The sequence below is a fragment of the Anabrus simplex genome, chromosome 3 (genome assembly GCF_040414725.1).
Source record: "Anabrus simplex isolate iqAnaSimp1 chromosome 3, ASM4041472v1, whole genome shotgun sequence".
In the NCBI taxonomy this organism is placed as follows: Eukaryota; Metazoa; Arthropoda; class Insecta; order Orthoptera; family Tettigoniidae; genus Anabrus; species Anabrus simplex.
The window spans coordinates 362,067,063-362,091,460 of record NC_090267.1 but is presented as its reverse complement, the minus strand read 5'-3'; the positions used below and the strand labels follow the sequence as shown (position 1 = coordinate 362,091,460).

The 24,398-nt window shown below is 38.3% G+C and overlaps 1 protein-coding gene across 2 annotated transcripts in view; it reads left to right on the top strand.

Annotated features, from left to right (window-relative positions):
* The window catches only part of LOC136867342 (small ribosomal subunit protein eS7), a 79,567-nt gene that overhangs the window by 3,564 nt on the left and 51,605 nt on the right, over positions 1 to 24,398 (top strand). For both annotated transcript variants that reach the window (XM_068227074.1, XM_067144509.2), the window contains exon 3: positions 16,232 to 16,413. In XM_068227074.1, the coding sequence (XP_068083175.1) occupies positions 16,232 to 16,413 (182 nt within the window). The remainder of the gene's footprint in view (positions 1 to 16,231; positions 16,414 to 24,398) is intronic.

Below are 24,398 nucleotides of genomic sequence, written 5' to 3'. Positions count from 1 at the left end.
ATTAGTAATCGTGACTCATGTTACTAATGAGTGTGACTCACGTTACATCACTGCTATACCTATTCAGCCTTCCAGTGTCATCTGGTATTTACAATTGGAGGTGCATTTAACTTTTTGATTAACTGTGTATTAGTGGATTTTTAAATTACTATCTGCGCACTTTTTAGCGATAGATTTGTGTACGGGTTTGAGGAGTAAGGAGGGAGCGCTTCCGGTTCCGTTAGTACTGCCAACTGAATGGAAATGAAATCTGGAATGAATCGATAATATGATCGATTGATATGAATTTTCTAAATCTTTGTTATTTTAAGCCAACAACTGTGTCGCACACACATATAATATTACATAACATTTCTCGATGTGAATCTTATTCCTAGAGTGAATTCTATAGTTTGGCTTTGCTGTGTAAATAACAGTACTAGTACGTAAAGTGTACGCCAGACAGCGATGCATAAGCGATTCACAGTTTGTGTTTCAAAGATTGCCACTACGAATCTCGAAGATTGCCGAGGTCGACCGCTTCAGCACTAGGGTGTAAATCTATCGCTACAAAGTGCGCAGATAATGTATATATTAACATTTTCTGCATCTTTTTGAAGTGCCCTGGCTCATTTTTTGTTGAGATGACACATCAAATAGTATTTCTGCTTTATGCTAAACTCTGGTCTGTTAATGATTTCATGATCATTTGTGGACATAGTGTACTACAAGTAATATAAGAGATCATATAAAGGAAAACACGTACAATGTAAGAACAGCTATGTAATGGATTGATTACTAATTTTGACACATACATTATGAAACAGAATGACTTATGTTACATCACTTTCCTACTCAAACTTTCCAGTGTCCTCTGGCATTTACAACTGTAGGAGCATTTAACGTTTTGATTAATTGTGTGGAAGTGTAGTAGATTTCATCTGGACTAGAAGGCCACTTCCAGTAACTTCCGGCCTGTTCCATTGTACTGATAAGGTACTCATTGTTTATTACCTCACATACCTCACCAGGGTAACACTTCTCATCATACTGTACCATGTACCAGTCACCAGGATTCACTTCACAGTCGATTTCATTAAACCCTTTTTTGGTTATGAATGCCGTTGAAAGTGATGATTCATTTGCTGTAAGGCAATGTAGTTTTGAAATGGCAGCAACTGGTTTTACATTCATTACAATATCCTTGAAATGCAGAGCTGTACTCCTTTCCAGGATCTCCATGGATGATACTGCAACACTTTCACATGCCCATCCACATATGCCTTTGCAAATTCAGAAGCACATGTAACAGTACGTTTACGCTGTCGGAGTTCCATACCTTCCTCTTGACAGCACCACCAGTTCCGTCAACTGGGCCCTTCCCATGCGACGTTGCAAAGAAATTCCACTGCAGGTTGATTCTGTGCTTCTTGCACAGTTCAGGGAGAAATGCTGCAATGCGTTTGTTTTTAAATTGCGAAGCAGGACCATCTGACCAGATAAAGACTTGTTTTGTTTCCTTGGGTAAAGTTCCCAGTAAAATGTCTATGTATGCTAGAATGGTGTCCTTTGAGTGAGTTAGATTATCACTGCATAATACAATGGGCTGCATTTTCCCAGAGTACCACACTGCAGCAGTAAATAGACTGACTTGTGCTTGCTGCCAGTGGGCACTCTGAATCTCATCTTGTGAGACGCAGGTGTAGTTCTCTGTGAAGTCCACCTGAATTAATGCCGTGGACTCGAAGGTTTCTGTCTTGGCTTCTGCCCTCATCTTTCAAGCTTGTTTCATCTTAACGTAGCTGTGTTCAAGGAACTGAGGTACTATACTACAGATATACTCAACAAGTTCAGTTGTGCTTCCTTCTTCCACGACTTTATGGATGAGATCTTCACCATTATTTTTCCATACACATCATGTTGCCTCCCTTTCTTCTCTATCTCCAATGAATTTTAAAAATCCTTTTCCTTCAGAGCATACAGAGCATTTGTTGAGCCAACAATTCTCATTGCTATTTTCACAGATAATACTATCTAAGAGATTGTTTTTAAACAGTGGGACATTTTTGTCAGCAATATGAAGACCTTCCCATGCAAGATTAAAGTTCTCGTGGCACTTACACAGACAAACATTATGTGGCAGTTTGTTACTGAGAAGGACATACGGTGGCCGAAGCTTTGCGAACTTGCTACGACCAACAAATACATGGGGATACTGTTCTTGAAACATCTGGATAGCTTCTGATATAGTTAACATCAAATGTCGCACTTGCACTTTTGACTTTGCAACATCACTGTCTACTACTTTGATAGCATCCTTATGTCCAGGAGCCATTCTACTTATATCATCCTGACAAAAGTTTTTAATCTGGAGGATCACTTCCTGATCAAGAGAATTGTTATGCCTGACTTTTTGATTTAGGAGTCTAGCATTCAAAATTTTCTCTTCACAGTTGTCACCAAAAAGTTTCCTGACAACGGTGGCGAGGTGATGATGGAAGTGCTTTCGTTGGTCGTGATACTGCTTTACCTAAGGCTTGGGCACTCCGATATGCAGGCTGTTCAGTTTCAGCACTCTGAACCTTTTCTAAAGATTTTTTCTTTAGTGATCTGTGTTTTGCGACTCTCCGTCGTGCCTCTTGCCTCTTTATTTTCTGTACGTTGTCCCTTGTTACTCCAGGTAGCTTCTTCAAATTTTCACGCATCTTCATTCTGTGTTTCTTTGCTTCCTCCTGATGTTTTAATCTGTATTCATCATATTTCCCTTCCTTTTTTAACTTTTCTCTTCTTTGGCGTTCTGCTGCTGCCATAGGCATCCTCAAATCGTCTTGTAAACCTAAAAAGTGAAGTAAAAATGAGGTTGCAAGTTATGTAAAATACTTGTTAGTATCTACAATTTACTTTAAATATGAAGTTGTTTCGTTAGCCATAAGTTATATTTTGTCAATCATAACCTGAAAGTTGTCTGAAGCGAGTGTAGGGAATGTGACAGATTTAAACTAAACTCATGAATTGCTGTGTACTACTGTGCAGTTAGCCTGAAATATAATACATTTTGTTTGTTAAGAAACGATATTACCAGCAGTTTTGTAAATATGCAATGTGAGCATCAGTTTGAAGTGTCATTAATTTGCCGCAGAATATTTCGCGCCGCCGCAGTGTCGTAGGCCGAAATTCGTGACTCATGTTACATGTTTATTTTTCGTATTTTAATGCATTAGAGGCAAAAAATAAATATTGTTTTATTATAAGTGTTCCCAGATAGTGTCATGAGAAGAAGAAAAACAAGTTTAAACGAAACAACATCGCTGCATCTAGCTACAGGAAAACTTTTCCATATTTTCGTGAATCGCATTACAGTCAATTTCATTATGTAGAGATTATCATTTTTAGTGATTATACAAAAAGCAAATGAGAATAAGTATCGCAAACTGCTTACCAGAATATGCTTTTTTAATCTAAACATGCGATTCCTTGTTTCAGTATAAAAAGTGGCATAAGATCACAGCACTATTTGGCCATCTCAGCTTTCATAAGCATACGACAATTTTTGGTGCAAATATAACGAAAACGTACTCAATGTATTGAATTCTGATACTTTCCCATTATATTTTAAAGTTTCGCCAACCTAATTTCACCCAGTATCTATCAGAAAATATTAAAATATTCTGTATCTATGTCCCTATTTTCATGGAATGACCCATTAGGTTATAAAAGTAAATGTTCTTTTTGGGGCGGAGTGGTGGGTTCCTGGACACCGCAAAGAACACATCTCTCCTCTGAGACGCCCTCAAAGTAAGATTTCACTAATTCCACTCGCTTGTAACTATAAATTACGCCGGTCTACGGGCTGTACTAATGCCCCAATAGGTGTGCAAGTAGCTACTTCAGATGAGAAAATGGTGTGCAACAGTTTTCATTAGGTTATAAATATACTTCTTTGGGCGGGATGGTGGGTTCCTGGACATAGCAATGAACACATGTCTCCTCTGAGATGCTCTCCAAGTAAGATTTCATTAGTTTGCATTTAATATAACATTTTAAATAAGGTGATTGCCGGGCTGAAGTAGTACCGTTGGTATTGTTTTTTTTTTTTGTGTTGGTTTCATAAAATCCTTTTTCGTAAGTGGTTTGTTACGGTAATGGTACCAATAGCCGACACTGTTCAGAGACAAAAATGGCAAAATGAGAAGGGCATAGCCCTAGTCTAGGCACTCCACTCACTCCACTTGCTGTACAAGGAAGCTCGACGGCCAGTGATGCTCTGTTATTTTTAGTTCACGGGATTGCTGATAGGAGCGTCCTTACGATCTGCTAGCGATCTGCGAACTGTTGCCAACTGTTAAGGAAATGTCCAACGGACTGTTGCAAAATTTGTTAATGGGTTACAACCACTAAATTACTCTCAAAGGGACTGTTCTTATGACAGATCTGGGCCTGGAATTAGAAAGTTGGTTACAGCTACTAAATTCATATTTTTCTTTGCATGTTTCTTGCTGTGTTTTTATTCGGCGCAGGTTGGTAACGATAGCAGCGAGTAAGGAATTATGGAATGATGTCATTTCGGCCAAAGGCCGTGCTCGTAGCTGGCCAGCTAATGGTCCATGGCGCGTGAAAACTTTCCGTGGGTTATAAATGTAAACATTCCTTTTTGGGCGGGCTAGGTGGGTCCCTGGCATTGGTGATGAACACATCTCTCTTCTAAAAGGATTTTAAGGTACAATTCATATATATTTCTTTGCAAAGTTGTGTGTTATATACTGGAGTGCCTACACTAGGGCGCTACCGCCACAATTTGTCCTCTAGAATTCCAACTTTATCTTCATATAGTGATCTTTCCTACTTTTAAAGACACCACTCAGTCTTATTTGTCTACTGATGTCCTCCCATGCCATCTCTCCACTGACAGCTCGGAACATACCCCTTAGTCAAGCAGCTCGTCTCCTTTCTCCCAAGTCTTCCCAGCCCAAACTCTGCAATATTTTAGCATCACTACTCTTTTGTCGGAAATCGCCCAGAACAAATCGAGCAGCTTTTCTTTGGATTTTTTCCAGTTCTTGAATCAAGTATCCTGGTGAGGGTCCCGTACACTGGAACCATACTCTAGTTGGGGTCTCACCAGAGACAAATATGCTCTCTCCTTTACATCCTTACTACAAACCCTAAATACCCTCGTAACCATGTGCAGAGATCTGTACCCTTTATTTACAATCATATGTATTTATGTGATTACCCCAATGAAGATCTTTCTTTATATTAATACCTAGGTATTTACAATGATCTCCAGAAGGGAATTTTCACCCCATCAACGCAGTAATTAAAACTGAGAGGACTTTTCTTATTGGTGAAACTCATAACCTGACTTTTATCCCCGTTTATCATCATACCATTGTCTACTGTCCATCTCACAACATTATCCGAGGTCATTTTGCAGTTGCTCACAATCTTGTAACTTATTTATTACTCTGTATAGAATATCATCTGCAAGAAGCCTTACCTCTGATTCCACTTCTTTACACATATCATTGATATATATATATATATATATACAAGAAAACATGAAGGTCCAATAATACTGCCTTGAGGAATTCTTAATTATTACCAGGGCAGATAAAGCTTCACCTACTCTAATTCTCTGACAAGGAAACATTGGCAATGGTTAAGTCGCCGATCGCGCTGTAACTTGGAAAACCCATTGAAGTACACGTAAAAATGTCAACATCAATATTGGGTGCCGACATGCATTAGGGCGTTAACTAAGGTGCCTAAAAGTTGCGACATTTCAAGTTCCATGCGAACAGCTATGAATACCTGCTGGCCAATGATTAGTTGGCACACTGTCTGCTTTGTGCCGCATCTCCGCCGCTCGTTCTGGTTTGCCACCGCATGTTTCCGTTCTCCCCGTGCCTGCCCGTCTGCTTAGCTGTCGAATGGAACCAGTGCTACACTTTGCGTACTCTTATCAGCCTTTCTCATATCTCTCCTTTGTGATTTCCACATTCTATTAGTCGGTTTACATTTTCAGAAATGTTTATGAAAACGTTTGCACCGGGCAAGATGGCCGTGCGATTAGAGGTGCGCGGCTGTGAGCTTGCATCCGGGAGATAGTGGGTTCGAATCCCACTGTGGGAAGCTCTGAAGATGGTTTTCTGTGGTTTCCCATTTTCACACCAGGCAAATGCTGGGGTTGTGCCTTAAGGCCACGGCCGCTTCCTTCCAACTCCTAGGCCTTTCCCATTCCATCGTCACCATAAGACCTATCTGTGTCGGTGCGACGTAAATCAATTAGCAAAAAAAAAAAAGTATATTGCCTATTGTTAATTGTTTTGTTTCGATTTTCTTTTCACTATTTTTTAATGTTTCAAATAGACCAAAGATTGTTTTTGTTTACTATCAGTTATTGACGGGGAGTTTGCCCGATGTAATGTGTACGGAGTTATTTATTGTGTTGGTTTGTAATTGTTTGTTGTACCAGTTTGTACAATGGCCATTAACTTTTTGCGTATGTAACTGCCATTAGACCCAGAAGACTGTAGTGTGATACTTAAATATCGGTACTTGTTGAATACATAGACCTTCGTCAGCTATAACGCAAAAGTACCGGTAAAGTAAGACTACAAGTCTGCCTGTGATTACTGTATATCTACTGCAAATATAAATGCACTTGTTTTTTTCCTAAGGCTTTTCTTATTACATCGGACTTTCCAACATTCCATGTCATACTCATATCAAAGTTGCCTAGGCATTAAATTGATTTATATTTGACAACCATTGCTGCAATTGAAATGTGTTGTCTGTCACTGCAAAACATAAATAAATCGTTCATTACAAGCACAAATAATAACTTTCTTCCCAGAGGCCTATACCTTATACCAGAGTACGCAATACGGAAAATATCAGTAGTTTCAAACTCAGAGTTTATAATTGTTGTGTTACCGAGCTTGGTAGCTGCAATCGCTTAAGTGCGGCCTGTATACAGTAATCGGGAGATAGTGGGTTCGAACCCCACTGTCGCCAGCCCTGAAGATGGTTTTCTGTGGTTTCCCATTTTCACACCAGGCAAATGCCAGGGCTGTACCTTAATTAAGGCCACGGCCGCTTCCTTCCACTTCCTAGGCTTTCCCCCATCCCATCGTCGCCGTAAGACCTATCCGTGTCGGTGCGATGTAAAGCAAATAGCAAAAAGATATATATATGTTGTCGTCTGCGATGTTGTTTCCTTATGACACAACTGATAGCGCACACAAGATGAGTCGCGGAAGGGGACATAAAAAGATCTGGACTTGTAACCAGGTTTTGATACCCCGTGGTACCGAATCTAATTACATTCGTTGAGATCCTCTACCCGGGCAGGTGATTTCTTTAAATAAAGGTATTTAACGTTGTTTAAAGGTGGGAGATTTATTTTGGTGAGTGATTTGATTTAATTAATTCCATATGTATGTCCACTCTAAAGGACACTACCGACAGCTTTAGGGCGTTTTAGAAGTAAATAATAATTTAAGCGTAGGTAGGACGCGGTACCCCGTCCCATGCTTCACCACGCCCGGTGGTACTTAACTTGGAGATGTACCCACGAATGTGACAACTCACCGGAATTAGAAGGAATGAAAATATAACATTTGAATGGGTATATTAGTTTAGGTTATTTATTATAATTATGTGGGAAACGGAACTTTTTTTAAAGGATTTCAATAATAATTATAGTATGTAAAGAAGCAAAGTACAGAGCCAGTCCTGTTCATCAGCTAAGCAGCCGGCAAGCGCGGGGATAAGGGAAATGTGCGGTTGTGAACCAGTTGGAGTGGGGCGGGGAGAAGGTGCAGAGGTGTGTCTCCAGACACGCAGTGTGCCGGCTTAGCATTGGCCAGCAGGTATTCATCGCTGATCGCACGGAACTTGAAATGTCGCAACTTTTAGGCCCTTTAGTTAACGCCCTAATGAATATTGGCACCCACAATTGATTCAATCGCTGCCACATTTGCACATTTAGTCTCTTGTAATGCTGTTATGATTTTTTGTTTGGCCAGTGTATCAGTAAGTTTGGTTTCTGGCTACGAGGGGTGAGGTAATATTGAAGGTAGCAAAGTATGACACTTTATTACTTTTCAATCTCTTACACATTGTGCGAGCTCTCCATTATCCTTTGGCTCACTGACGTCTTTGACAATGGTGGGTTGGTTACCACCTGTGATAGTGCTTTCTATGAGTGAACTTTCCATTATGCTGAAACAAATTTTCTTTGAGAGTCAACGCATGGGCATCAACAGGCTTACAACTGAGGTACTGTAGATGGCGTCACAGGTGCCTTGATGTGACCTGGCTTCTTTTTTTTTACAGCTTCTTTAGTTGCCAACCCTCGTCTTTTATCCAGTACTGCAGGCAGAGTTACTGGTTTGGTATATTGTTACCGATACTATAGATCACTTGACTTTCGAAATGGTGGATGTTTTAATATTATTTTTCTCTTCTGAAATGTTTCCTCGTACAAAATATGTACTGTTGGGAAAAGGATTGTTTATTATAGAGTTAGAGTATTTGTAAAAATAATGCCCTATTTATTTTTTTAACATATTGCATTCATGTCCAAGGACCCCCCTAGCCACAGAACATAATACTGAATTCGGTGAACAAAACACAGCATTTTGTAATGTTACCATGTTTGATTGTATTCGTATAATTTAGGGCCAATATTTACTTTCCTTTAAATTTAAATGTAACTTAATTTACACAAAGATACTTTATACAGTAAAACTTCATTTATACGTTTTCGAAGGGACCGAAAGAAAACAACCTGTAAGTGTGAAAACGCTTAAATGAACTTTTGTAATTATGAAGTTGATTTCAATTCCAAAGTATATATGCCAATATGAAACAGTATAGGTCTAAACACAAAAGAAATGCACACAGATAAAAAATACAAAGAGAGGGAAACACATCACTTTATGGAATAGTGCATCATTTTCATTTGTTTTTTGTTGGCCGCGGTCACAGCTTGAACATTATTCTCAAACCGGTACAATTTAGCTATTATTTCCTCAGAAACATTATGGCGTGTCACAAAATGTTTGATAGTCCATAGAGCATTGACAGCATTATTGCAGGTCACTGAAGTATGCTGTGGCTCTTCGGTATCATCGTTATGATTACAGTCGTGATTTTGCATATTCGACAGTCTTGGAGATAGTGATGGTTTCTGTAGTAACGAGGTTAGTATCAATATTGACGCAATTGTAAAATGATGCCTCCTCTTCCAGTTTCTTCTATTCGCTGTCATTATCAGGAGCATCACCATTATCATTGATGATAATACAATAATCAGAACTACCTCCAAATCCAGCTTTTCAGGAACAATATTGAACTGTAAGTTCTGAAACACGATACCATGACACTGCAATATAATGCATTGCCTATCATAAGAAAAGAATTAATTCATTGTTTTTAATTTTTTTTGAAGACACACGATTATTATAACAACTCGAGCATCATGTCTTTCAGGGCCACTTCAAACTAGGCGACCGGAATCGGCTATAGAAAATTCAGTGTCGCTGAGTGGTAGCCCGCTGCGCTACTTAGCTGTCTTCCCCGGCCTTACTGCCAGTTTTCATCATCTTCTTGCCTCATGTTTTTGTTGGTGTGTTGTAGGTTTCATTCACATCCTATGTTGAAAGATTGTTTGGAAAATGGACTTTTCTATAAATTATTTGATTATTTAAGTGATGGGCAAGTTTATTAGTTACTTCAGGATGTCAAAGAAACCTTTTGATGAACTCTTAAAGTGTGAAAGAAAATATTACGGGAATGGGTACAAAGCTGAGAAAAGCAAAAATATAAGCCTTAACTTTGAGGTAGTTGAACTGAGATGGTCATTACTTGAGACCATGCATTTCTCTTCTCAGCTCTATTGCTACATTCTTCACATTTTCAGTTCCAGTTGGTTGCATAACTTCTGTGTTTATTCAGTCCACTTGTCTCGATATATCATATTGAATATTTTGTTCTACCACATTTCATCCAGTGGTGGGTTTGCGGGTGCGAAATGTGTTGCCCATGTGAATCTGGCCCTGTTTTATGGCTGAATGCCCTTCCTGACACAACTCTATATGCGTTCACTGTCACGTGATTCTCTAGTTGTTGGTAGTGTGTATTGTATGATCATGAAGAGAAGATTGTGGAGACAAACACAAACCATATCCTACACAGTTAAAATTTCCGGCCCCACTGGGAATCTAAACGAGGCCCTCCAAACCGAAGGCCACCGGGCGAGTTGGCCATGCGATAAGGGGCGTGCAGCTGTGAGCTTGCATCCGTGAGATATTGGGTTTGAACCCCACTGTCGGCAGCCGCCATGAAGACGGTTTTCTGTGGTATCCCATTTTCACACCTTAAGGCCATGGCTGCTTCCTTCCCATTCCTAGGCCTTTCCTATCCCATTGTTGTCATAAGACCTATCTTTGTCGGTGCGACGTAAAACAGATAGCAAAAATACACCCAGGCAATAGATTGGCCGCTTGGCAAAGGAGCCGGACATCATTCATACTGAATGTAATTTATTTAGTACAGTTTACGGATATCATTCATGCTGAATATAATTGATTTAGTACAGTTTATGGTATTTCGAAATTGAATCCATAACGTGAAGGAACATGGGTTGCACAATCACTTAAGCGAGTTCTGAACGGAACGCAGCTGAAGAATGTGAAGACCCCAATGCACGATAGTTTACCAGCTAAAAATGTATATAGGAAAATATTTAATGTTTATTTCCACCTATTCAATACAATCTAAGATGTTGGCATTTAAGTTAAAACATTTTTTTTTTTTTTGCTAGGGGCTTTACGTCTCACCGACACAGATAGGTCTTATGGCGACGATGTTAAAACATTTTGCAGTTATTGGATATCTGGTATTGACTAAGGCTTCAAGCCATCTTCTTGCTACTGTACCATCAAATGATGTCCTATTCATCAAGTGAATTACACATGAGTTTATCATTATATTAGATTTTTAGTTATTCATGAACATTTTTACAATAACTGTAAAATTTTTATCTCGCCTACAATCCTTATCAAACACATTTTCGGATAATTTTAACCTGTTGCCTGACTAAAATAATAAGGTTTTGATAGTGACTGAAGATGCCTCACAGTAAGAGGCGAAACATGTCTCATATTTAAAAAATGATTTAACTTAAATGCCAACATCTTATATTGTATTGAATAGGTGGAAATAAATATTAAATATTTTCCTATATACATTTTATGACACTTTCAATACGGACGAAAAATGAATTTCATCACTTGTAATAAGTTTACCAGCTATTGCCAGTCGGGGTTGCGAAATCTGCATCGGCTGCCGGTAGTGGGACGCCGAGACAGAGCAGCCCTGTGTGAAGAGCTCCATTGAAAATAATGTTCCTCAAGCCCGGGCAGCTGGTAGCCAATTCCTGACGTCTAGTATGAAACAACCCTTAATGCATGGTACTGTGTGCAGTACTAGGGCAAATATTTCACATAAACATAAAAAACATATAAAAAGAGGAAATAAATGAGACATCTTACCTGTAATATGTTGATCTTCATTTCGTCCTTTCCGAAGTTTACACATCTGATTGCGTGCTGCACCAGCATCTAGCGATAATGCAACTTGAAGCTGCATAAGAACGGCTGCAGTTCGTGCATGCAATTCGTGGGAAAAAATCCACAGTCACATTCTTCAGATATAAAGGAATAGGAGGATGTGCTGGGCATTGGTCCACAAACAATAAGATCTTACGACCTTACCCCCCCCCACTTTGGCATCCACGCTTCGAAGCCAGTCTTCAGTCCTAGTGACCCAGGATTCCTTATTGTTGCTGTGTTTCTTGGGGAGCGTAGCAATGTTTTTAAAACAATGTGGCTTTGAAAATTTGTCGATTGTCACTGGAGGTAGTTTTTCACTTCAGTCACTCTTGGCACCTGACAGAACTGTTACGCGTTGTTTGCTTTCCCTCCGTGACATTTTTCCCCTTTGAATGCCCATTGTACTTCCAGGCATTAAATAAGAGCCCTGTCTCGTCCACGTTCTAAATGTCCTTGGGAGCGAATCGAGATGTCATTTCTTTCAAACGATTCCCCCTCCAATCTTACAATCTCGGCATTGACTTTTGCTTTCAGTACACATATTATGACTTTTGATACCATGTCTGACCTTAAATTTGTGTAGCCAGCCCAACAAAGCACTAAAATCTTCTGCACCAAGTCTGTTCGCTAGTTCACTTGCCTTTCATAAGGCATTGGTCTGCTGATTGGAATTCTTTCTGCCCTATGTTGCCTGAACCACTGTAATAAACGATCTTCCAGGTGTTCATATTTTCTGCCCTGAATACGTGTCCACTTATTGTTGCCTAATGCGCGCTTCCTTCAATTTCTGCAGCCTCAGCTACAATAGTATTTAAGGTAGACGGAGCAATCCCCAATTACTTAGCAATTTCAACTCTTTCATGTTGCCACTTTCCTTTACTACACACAAAATTCGTAATTTTTAAGCTATCGTAATACTAGTTTTCTTTCTTTCACCCATGTTCACTACTCATGATGCTAATCACAACTCGGTCACACCTGAAGCACAGAACACCAAAGAGTAAGCTCGAAAATAGCTTCCTGGTCGCTGACGTTGCCAAACATGCGTGAAGAGGAATGATTTCCAAGAAAAGTACAGTGCAAGTCATAAGTTTGTATTTTGAATATTTCTTGCGATTTTGAAGACTGAAACCATTGTAAACGTATAAACAAAGAATTTTGCCTTCGAGGGCTTGCGATATAAGTGTAAAAATCATATAAGTGAAAGTCGTATAAATGAAAAAATTCACTGTAATACGAATAGGATTTTGTCAGGACCGCTGAAAAAGAAACGTATTAAGTGTGAGACGTATAAAAGAAGCTAATGGCCAAGAATTACATATACTGTCTGTATGTAAGTTAAACAACAGTGGAGCCATATGTTCCTAAATTTAGAATAACGATTTATGAATTGTGTGTGTACAGTAAAATTTCAGTCTCTAAATACAACTTACATTATGCGGACCTAACCCTTGAGCATCCCTGTCTGCAGATTCTATAGGTTTCCATTCATTTGAAATTGTTCAAGCCGAACTCCTACAGGTTCAAGTAGTATAATTGTTATTTAAAATCTCTGCCGCAATTTTTACAGGCTTGGTTAGTTCAATGTACGGTACTACGTTGTGATAACTTGTCACTAGATGACACTTCGTTACATTTTTCATAAATGGAGGATCAAGTGCATATGTCGTCTATGATTGTAGTAGTGTCGGTGGCACGCAAAAGATTATAAGATAAATTACAGTAGTTGAAATAGTTCATTCAGAGGTGATATGGATGACTGACAGTGAGAAGGATGAATTGGGAAATCTACTGGTGTGTTAGGTTATTTTGGGTACCGGTAGTCCTAAATCTTAACATTTCAATTATTGTTTTGGGTGACTAGGACTAGGCTTTGTAATGAAAATGTAGATGAGGGACACTATTTAATGCACCAAGAAACAAAATGATAGCTTTTAAGTTAGTAGATAGTGTAAATTAGTTAATATGTAGCTTGTAACACTTTCATAATCTGTATTTAATAGTCACAGAGTGACAACAGATTGATATTACTTTTTCAATTTATGTAGGGATCGTTACTATTGACGCGAGTGTAATAAACTGTAATAACTTGAAGACAATATTCTTTAACCCATGGGTAAATAATGCAACTATCAAGCTTGAATTATTATTATTATTAGGTTTTTTATTATTATTTCTTAAATATTATTACAGTAGAACCTCGATAATTCGAAATCTGTTAATTCAAAATCCCGCCTAATTCGAAGAGGCTCTCGTTCCCGGAAACATGAGATACAGTTTTGCATGTTATTTCAATTGTTTGATTCGAAATATGATAATTCGTAATTCGAAGTACAATGTCGGGCCCCATTACCGAAATTCAGACTTTTAATTCGAAACTGCCTTTACATTTAAAAACAATAGTATGTTACAGAGTAATTTCAACTTGAAATTTATCCGCTCCACGTCATAATAGAACGCGTGTTCCGGAACGTGGAGGGGTAGCTTTCCGCACTTACACTCACTTCGGTGGGTCTACAGTGCGCTTCATGATTGCTAAATTGAATGACATCTAATTATTTTGTGTTGAACCTTTTAAGGAACGCCGTAATATCACGCAACATGCAGTGTGCGGGAAAACAGAATCCGCGAACACTGGCGATGCCGACAGTTGACGAAAAAACGTGGCAAATATAATAAATTCGTAGGCACCGAACAATATTGACATTGCCAGTGAAACTGCATTGCTTTATTTTAATGCGAGCCCAAACGGTCTTATGGTTTTAAAGGAGAAATTGCCAGCCCGGGAAATCGTACAGTGTGAGGGATGGGGGGTCATAGTAGTGCGTTGCAATGCACATGGAAGCGAGATACTTTATTCCCTCGTCATAGGAAACTTCGATAAGCCACAATGTCTTAAGAGCGTCGGGCACTTTCCATGCCAGTACAAAGCATCTATAATAAAAATGCAAACAGTAAAGAAATCCAAAACATAATGCATTTGCACAGGGGAACCGGCGTAATTTATCCTCGTCTTTGAATTATGCGATTTTTTTCTTTCGTTACGTGAGGTTATGTTTGTCAGTGATTTATCCAAGTGCATTATTTGAACATTGTAAATGCACCTTGTTGGATACATTTCGGAAATAGTTTTTTCCGTGGCATTTGAAAGGTTTAAACTGTGAATCAAGGTGATTGTATGTATTAATGGGTCTTAGAATACTTCGTGACGCGGCAAGTGTTTACATTTCTGAAGTACGAGAGAGGTGCCATGGCGGGAAATCGTACAAGGATAGAGTCATAGGAAAGTTCGATTTTAAGGGCATCGGGTACTTTCTGTGTAAATACAAGGCATCTAAATGCATACAGTATAGTAATCCAATTAGTAAAGCACTTGCATATGGGAGCGAGCATAGATTTCTCCTTGTCTTTGAATCGTGCTTTTGTTTTTCTTCTTTCTTTCGTTGCGAGAGGTTATGTTTACCAGTGAGATATCCGAGTGTATTATTTGAATACTGTAAATTCACCTTCTTGGATACATTTTGGAAATAGTTCTTTTTTCATGGCATTTGAAAGGTATAAACTGTGCATCAAGGTTAAATGCATGCAATAACCGGCCTTAGAATATTTTGTAACGTGGCAAGGGTTGGTACTTCTGAATTGCGAATTGGCGGTTAATTCGAAGTTAGATTTTTTAGTCCCAACGATTTCGAATTAACGAGGTTTTACTGTATTATTATTATTATTATTATTATTATTATTATTATTATTATTTACATACAATTATTAGTATTAGTATAATTATTATTTATGATCGCATTGTTTGTGAGGTTGTCATGAATCATGTGCTCTATATATTTATACAAGTTTAGTTGATGTAAGAACCTGTAATTAATAATATGTAATTTATTATTACCTTTATATATGATGTATAATCCACAGTAACATTGTGCAACGCACTAACGTCCAGAATTATGTTTCTTTGACTCTAGATGGTTTTAGAATGTTCTTATTATAACTGTGTTATTCTGCACTCTAGAATTTACTAGAAGATATGTTGTGACATCCTTCTAGAATCTTGGCCAGGCAACACACACATAATGAAGCGGTCTTGATGGTGGAGTTGAGTTATTAACAGGAGTTGTTTTGATCAGACGTGTGTCGTGCTAGCGAGTGTTTGAAGTATATGAATTGGTTTAGTAAAGTTGGTAGTTGACATACAGTGGTTGTAGTCTCCGTATGCTTCCTGATAGGCAGTTGTTAAAAATGGTGGTTTGTTGATGTGTGTGTCTAATGTGTAACTTGTAAATAATTGCAAACAAAATCCATTTTGTGTGCGTCTTTGTGGCTACATCACTCTTATAAGTACAGTATTCAAAATATTTTTTGCAATAAGCAAGATATGAATATAAAAGCACCTTTCAGATGGTAAATAATATCCATTAAGTACAGAAAATAAATTTTTTTGAAAATTCCTTGAATTGCCTGGATTTCTAGAGACAAGTACAAAAGATGGGCTTTGTCCTGTATGTGTTAATAAATGATTGCAGTAGCTACCTGTTCATGATTCTCTCATGGGTATTTCTATATGTATTGTATTTTGTATGTGTACCAAAAAATTCCTTTAATTTTTTCATTTGCTTTCTCCCCAGTCAATCATTATCTACGTGCCTGTTCCGCAATTGAAGTCGTTCCAGAAGATTCAGACACGCTTGGTGCGAGAGTTGGAGAAGAAATTTAGTGGAAAGCACGTAGTGTTCATTGCAGAAAGGAAAATCTTACCGAAGCCTACAAGGAAGACTCGTACTAAAAACAAACAGAAGCGTCCCAGGAGGTAAGACTCATCAGTGACATAGCATTTCTGTCAGTCATAATTGGGAATGGGACTATTCGTAAATCACAAAGTTTTTTAAAATTTGACATTAAATTCATGTTAAATGAAGTCATTTCCACACTGTGTTCGTATTGAACCAAAACTGTTTAAAGATACAGTAAAACTTCTGTTATACCGTATTTCACGGCATAATCGTCGCACTTTTTATACCAAAATTTTCGAAAAAAAATTGTAGGGTGCGACCATTATACGATGAATATTTAATACCAGTATTTGTATTACTCAAAAAATGTATTTATAACTAAATTGTATTTGATACAAATTTAAGATGCACGTAATACTCGCGTTTATACATCAAAATAATTAAAATAGTCTAAAACAAAATTCATAATTTTTCGCAACAATTCGGTGAACGATTTTCCAACCTGAAAATAAAAATGAACGTATTAAGTTAATTTGTCATTAATTTGAGTATTAAAGTTAAAATATTTTGCAAAAAATTATCGCTTTGTCGTGAAATGCGGACTTACCGGTACGCAATTTATTCCAAATCTTAGGTGTCGCTATCGCAGGTTTCGCTATCTGATGCGCCGTCCTCGCCTCTGTTAATACCAGTATCAGATTCTTCATCTCCCTGCCACACTGCGTCATCTTCGGAACCGTCTAGTGCATTCGAAATCCCAGTCCTTTTGAAGATCTTGGAGACTAGTTCAGGTGGTATAAGATCCCAACTCTTCTTCACCCACGAGCATAACAAGTCCAAGGGTGGATGCCTGATATTTCCGGCGGGCGTCAATTGCTGATCGCCGCTCATCATCCACTCGTTGTAAAATCGACGTAAGTGGTCTTTAAAGGGTTTATTAACACATACGTCTAGTGGCTGCAAAGCAGATGTTAGGCCACCAGGAATGACTATCTGTCGTGTCTTATTTGTAGTGAGAATTTGCTTCACTTCGTTCACGAGATGACCTCGGAAACTATCTAAAACAAGCAGAGCTGGTTGTTTTAGTAGTGCACCAGGTCTTCTATTCCACACAGTTTTAACCCAGTCCAGCATGAGTTCTACGTCCATCCAACCCTTTGGTTGCACTCGTACATGAATTCCACGGGGAAACTGTATATTCTTAGGCATCGTTTTCCTCTTGAAAATGATGTAAGGCGGCAACTTTCTCCCGTCAGCTGTAATGGCTAGCATTGCCGTGCATCGCAACTTCTCACTACCGCTGGTTTTCATTAATACACTCCGTGATCCTTTTAGCGCAATAGTGCTGTTGCGAGGCATATCAAAAAAGATTGGAGTCTGATCGGCATTACCGATTTGAGAAAGCAAGTACAAAGTTTCCTTGCGCAAACGTATGACAAATCGGTGAAAATTTACAATCTTGTCCGTGTAATCAGCAGGCAACTTTTGGCTTAGTGTTGTTCTCCTTCGCACTGACAGATTGTGTCGTCGCATGAACCCCTTAATCCACCCACGAGTCGCCTTAAACTGAGTTACCGGTATGTTGTGTTTGCGCGCTACCTCCTGTCCCTTAATTTGTAACATTTCATATGATACACTGCAGCCATTGTTACGTATTTCACTGACGTACCTAAACACTTCTTCGTCAATTATAGGAAACTTCCCTGTTTTAGGACCTCTAAACGCGCGTCTAGAAGGGTTTGTGCTTTTTAGCTTGTTTTTTACTTTCCGCCAGTCACGCACCAACTTTTCACTCACAGAAAATTTTCTTTCTGCAGCTCTGTTCCCGTGCTGTTCAGCGAAGGCAATTACGCTTAGCTTGAAGCCCGCAGAATAGTTTCTATATTTACCCATAATCGCTTATAAATGCTTCACACGTTAATGTTTTGCGATATAAATGACTTTCCGTAATTGTTCACTATTAAAACAAATTATTTCTGCAAACACCCAAAACACAAATTAAAAACTTGAATTCTCACGCACACATGTCTACAGTAAGCACGTAAATCTGAAACAAATAAATGCATCTGTGATCTGTCCATTCCAGAGCAGCCAATACTGTTAGGCAGCAAGGAAGCATGCAACAATTTATCAGTTTAGCTCATTGGTTGCGACACACTACTGCGCTTGCGCAAAGCTTGCAAACCGGAATTCTAGCTAGCGCGGTGTAGATCTACTGTATAGTTGACTGTATTCCGAGACGTCAGTAACAAACATTAATTTTTTTCAATTTCTTTTAAACATACGGTAATTAGGTTAATATTTCTTCCCAGTTATTGATGATTTTACATTACAAGACTGACGAGTTTATAAAATAAAACTTTAATAGCATTGGCTAATAATTATCTTGACTGCTTGGATAAAAGTTTTCATCCCATGCCCGGACACGTATGACGTAGTAGTAGGTAAGATAAGAGTCTAGCGATGACAACTGAGACATCGTAAATAATTCGGCTGAATAATTCCGTGGAAATCTGCGTTATCGTCTTGGATTTCACTTCGTGCGCAATAACACAGGAGCCGGCCCCATGGTGTAGGGGTAGCGTGCTTGCCTCTTACACGGAGGCCTCGGGTTCAATTCACGGCCGGGTCAGGGAATTTTACCTGTATCTGAGGGCTGGTTCGAGGTCCATTCAACCTACCTAGCCAGTATTTCCTGGCGACGTTGCCGATAAGCGATAACTAACAGCCTTACGTATTTCAAATGGGAACTCATAATATGTAGGTGGTGAATAAATAGTACACTGTCTCGCGACCACGTTGTCAAACTGCCGATAGCCTACCGGTAAGCATAATATGTAGGTGGTGAATAAATAGTACACTGTCTCGCGACCACGTTGTCAAACTGCCGATAGTCTACCGGTAAGCCATGCGTCGTACATATACCGGTATTATTTATTTATACGTTGTGCAACATGTCGCAAACGTGACTGTGTTGCCAAATTGCCCGTAAACCATACACGTATTTAAACTGCGCATTCATGTGCAACTTACGTTGCAGTTCCATTTACCTTTTAACCAGATTAGTGAACAAAATTTGGACGTGCGACGATTATGTAATTAAAGGTTTAAAGTCCGATTTTTGTATTGAAAATAAAGGATGCGACGATTACGCGGTGGCGACGATTATGCCGTGAAATACGGTATGTTTCACATGTCTTTTTATGCTTACTGATTTACAGGTCCTGATGAAATCCCTACCCTTCCCATGTTAATTTATTTGGGCGGGGTGTTTTTTTTATTTTTTAATACACTTATGCAATTATATTCTAAGTCCCTGGAGATATATAACATTTAAATATTATTTTGATTTACGTTACGTTTGCTGACAAAGTTTGTTTGAATGCAAATATTTGTGAGACTACTACTACCATGCAACTGTCCGTTGATACCAAGACGGTGAGCTTGGGAATATTTGTGAAATCTATTCTCGACCTCCTTTCCACTTCCATAGTGTTGTTTATGCGTAGACGTTGCGGGTTTGTTTCATGTTATTATGTCATCCTTTAATTTTCATTATGAAAGGGGTCCTTTAAGACGTAAGCATTCAGTGACTATGCAAACATAGTTACTAACGAATCAAAAGATATGTATAGTAATCGCCACGTAAGGCAATACCCCAGAAAGTAAATATCGCCGCCCGATGCTCTTCTTTTTTCTTTTTTTTGTAAGGCTGATCACTACTGCCAACCTGCCTGGTTACATATTAAAATCACCAGACATAACCATAACAAACTAACCTCAATGTAAACACCGATAATGAATGTTTCCCTACCCTAGTAAATGATAAAAGTTAAGATGAAATAAATCAAGATATTCATAATTAAGTCGATTTCCACGCTCAATGAGGAATTAAGGAAATAAACATACTTTCTCACTCAAATTAATGTTATATATCTGTCTTTATTTTGATATACAGTAGGCGTACTATAACCATATTCTTGAAAAGAGGGGCGTGTTAAACGATGCAATTTATTTAATAAGTCCTAGCAGTGTGATTTTCGAAAGTTCCAGACATCCAATGACTTCCCTTTCTTTTGCGCGAACATTTTCTTCTCTCTTCAATACCGGTAACCAGTAAGGAGAGAGATTATTGGGCATATTTTCAGCCTGCAGGCTGGTTATATCTTCAAGCTTATCAGGAAACATATAGGAATACTAATGTGCCAAGCTCCGTGAACGGAAATTCGGTCAGCTTTCAAGTTCACTGCGGATTTGAAAATAATAAGTTCTACTGCCAAAATTTCGTCCTGCAAGAGTTATTTCATGCACCGGTAGATCTAGACATGAGACTGGCGTATTTGAGCACTTTCATCATTTCACACAAACTATGTTATTGAATGCATTATCTGAACATGCCACAATTCTACTTACCTGGTATTAGCCAAATAGATTTACAATCCCAAAGAAAAAGAAAATATGCTTTAAATATTCTCGCAAATGTATCACTAGTGACTTTAACGGCGATGCGGTGTCAACACGCAATTCACGCTAGAACAGTGATTGAACGTTGCCAACGTGCCAGATTAACGGTAAATGTAAGACACTGTATCGGCAAGTAGGGTCCCTAAACTGTATGGTTAGCGACACTGAAAAAGACCTGCAAAATACCCAACAGCAAGAAAAGTAACTATAAATCAATACCTTAATATTTCAGGGGAGAAAGGGTAAGCTTGCACCCTTAGGGTACGTCCTTACACGGAGAGGACTATAGGTCTGTTCTGGTTTATGCTCTATAGCTGACAGCTGATTTAAAATGGATTCTTGTGACTAGATAGGAAATACGTTATTCACATACACTAACATAAAGCCCTTTTTAATACTTTTCTTAACAATTTAATTCTTGTGAAATTGATGCCGATACATTAACATTCAACATTACGTCTTTTTATCATATCAGAAAAGGGGTGAGACCATACCTGCCAACTTTTCTGATTTAGGCGGAAGGCTCCTGATTTTCGACAGTTTTTCCAGCCTCCTGATTATTCTATTATTTCTCCTGATTTTAGCTTATTTTTTGGTGAACTTCTAACATTTGTTTTCAAATTCCGCCATTTCAGCTTTTTTACGCCAGTGGCCAGAAGTCCTTCACTCATTGGCCGCTTTCAAACGACGTTTATTAATGCGAGAAATGTGCGATATTTATTGAAACTTTTTTAACATTGTGAAACCTGAATATATCGTAGTCTATAATCTTCATTTCTGTATTGATGAATTGCACAGTTAAAAATAGGAGAGGATTTCCACCAATCAATACTTATTTATTGCATATATTAAGCTACAGGACTGGTTTCGACCTCATATACAAGGTCATCTTCAGTTGAACCATACATACACATTTATATAATGAAGCTTTGATTAAGATTGTGTTGTTAAAGGAATGCTATATGATGATGTACATTTAGTCACATACAAATGGGGCACGTCTTAGTGTGAACTGGCGTATATGTCATTCTGTACAATATTGCAACTGTATGTCTAAAATATTATGTTGAAGGTCTTAAAATTAGTGTATAAAATATGTCTTTACTTAAACTAATATATATATATGTACAAGATAAATCTATATATATAAAATAAGAGTTTTGTCTGTAGATTGCTCAGAATTTGAAAAAAATGGTATTTCTGTATCGGTCATATCCACAGTAACAAGGAAATGCATTTTTTACTTTCCCGTAATTTTTGTCTGTATGTATGTACACGCATCACGAGAAAACGGGTGAAGAGAATTTAATAAAAATCAGTATGTAAAGTCGGGAGGTGAGCCGCTACAATGTAGGCTATAAATCATTTTATTCACGCTGAGTGAAATGGTAGTTTAGGGGAAGGCCTAAAATTCAATTCTCAAATATTTATATTAGTGGTCATATCGATAAATACTACATAACTAAAGTTATATCAAATTAAATTTCTGATCATTTACGTCTTATACATTTTTACCATACCGGCTATGACGACACAGATATTCATGAATTTGGATTTTTGTTGCTAAGTCCATATCAACGCCGAGCCCCGACAAAATGGGTAAACAGAATTTAATGAAAATCGGTATATAGAGTCGGGGAATAAGAAACTACACTTTAAGCTATAAACAATGTTATTCACCCTGGGTGAAATGGTAGTTTAGGGCAAGGTACCTAAAATTTAATTTTTAAATACTATGTTCTTGGTCCTATGGAAAAGTACTACATAACAAAAGTTATAGAGAATACAATTTCCGATCATTTATGTTTTATTCAGTTTTACCGTACCGAGTATGATAAGAGTGGTATTTCAGAACCGGAAGACAGTTAATAATGTGAAGGCCTACAATATCGAAAGCGCGTAACATTAATCAACAATAACATTACACTGATCGTTGTTTGTTGTAATGTTCTTTGTCTCTTATGCTGACATTCAACTCCGATAGATGGGATTACTGCTGCATACCGAGTATAACCGTAACTGAATATTGGCGGGAATAGCTGAGGAGTTAGATAACTTTCTTCTTTAGCATGCCATTCCTCTGGTTCGTACATTTTCTGATACTGCTGGTACGTAACACAGTGGTTCATCATAGTATGCCAGCTATTTGATACCTACTCTGACGCGCTGTTTTGAGTGAGCAGTGTGCGCATTTAAGTCAGTGTCTAAGTTAGTAGTAGTATGAACTGGTCTAGAATTACAATTTAGGCCGATTCCAGATTATAGTACCACAATTCACTAAATAACTCAAAATTCAACCCTGAAAAGAGCCGTTTCTTAAGAAATGCTTCTTCCTCTTCACTTTTATTAAATCTACAGTAACTTTATTCCAAATTATCAGCGAAGGTGTGGTTTCTTTTATGGCTTGGAGGAAAAATTGCCTCCACGACAGATAGTTCCTTCCCCCGCCAGTGTTGTGAATTGAGATTTTCCGACTCATCGGGTACACCCAGGAAACAGATAAGTAAACTGTCATAGTTTTTGCCTTGGGACTATCCACTATTCGAACTCCCCGCCGAAAAAAGGATGAAGATTGATCACGGATGTCTGCGTGTTGGTCATTCCAGCTCAGTAGCTTTGGACTGTTAGTTCGGCATCATAGTACTGTTCGTTAAAAGTGAGAAAATGTGTGGTTCCTCGTTTGATCGAGTATTTCATATGAACGCATTGCTTTTAATCGCGCCATTCCTATTGACGTCATTGTCATGACCCATGTTTATTTCAGTTGGCAAAACCACTAAGGGAGTCTTTCTGAGAATGTATAAAGGCAGGCTGAGAGTGAGTGTCTGCCATTATAATGAAAACTTCCCAATGTGATCGTGACTGACGGTAGGCAAGCTGGCCTACTATTACAATGAAAATTCCCTAAGCCAGTCTTCATATGAGAAAAGTCGTTGGTGACTTCCCCGTCGTGTTTCTAGGGCAACGTTAAGAGCTATGCAACTTAATACAATCTTGCTCACAACATTTACACTACCTAACCTAGAATTCTGTATAAAATTTAGAATTCCGTAGCGAAGCACGGGTACATCAGCTAGTACAATATATAAAAAAAACACTTCATGCATGTGAACATTCGTTCTTGCTTGTTGGTCAATACATCGACTAACTTCCGTATTTAAGTCTTATTTACAGTTGTACACTTGAGCTGCTATTCTTGGAGTTTGTAAAATTGCATGGGTAATTTTTTTTTAAAAAAAACATAACCTACGAATAGCATTCAGAACTACACACAATAGTACCAACATCATACACAACGCCAGGACAATCAACAGCAACAACAAATACAACCACTTAGGGGTATACCGTATCAAATGTAATAACTGCGAGACAAGCTATATCGGACGTACCGGTAGAAACTTCCTAACCCCGATATAACGAACACATAAACGCGGTGAAACACAATGATGTTTCCTCAATAGGACAACATGTCGCAGACTATAAACACAGTTTTACAAACATCGATAACGATATGCAAATCCTAAACATAAACCCCAAAGGCCCCCTTCTCAACATAACAGAAGAATTTTACATCACTCTAGATCAGTACACCAATCCA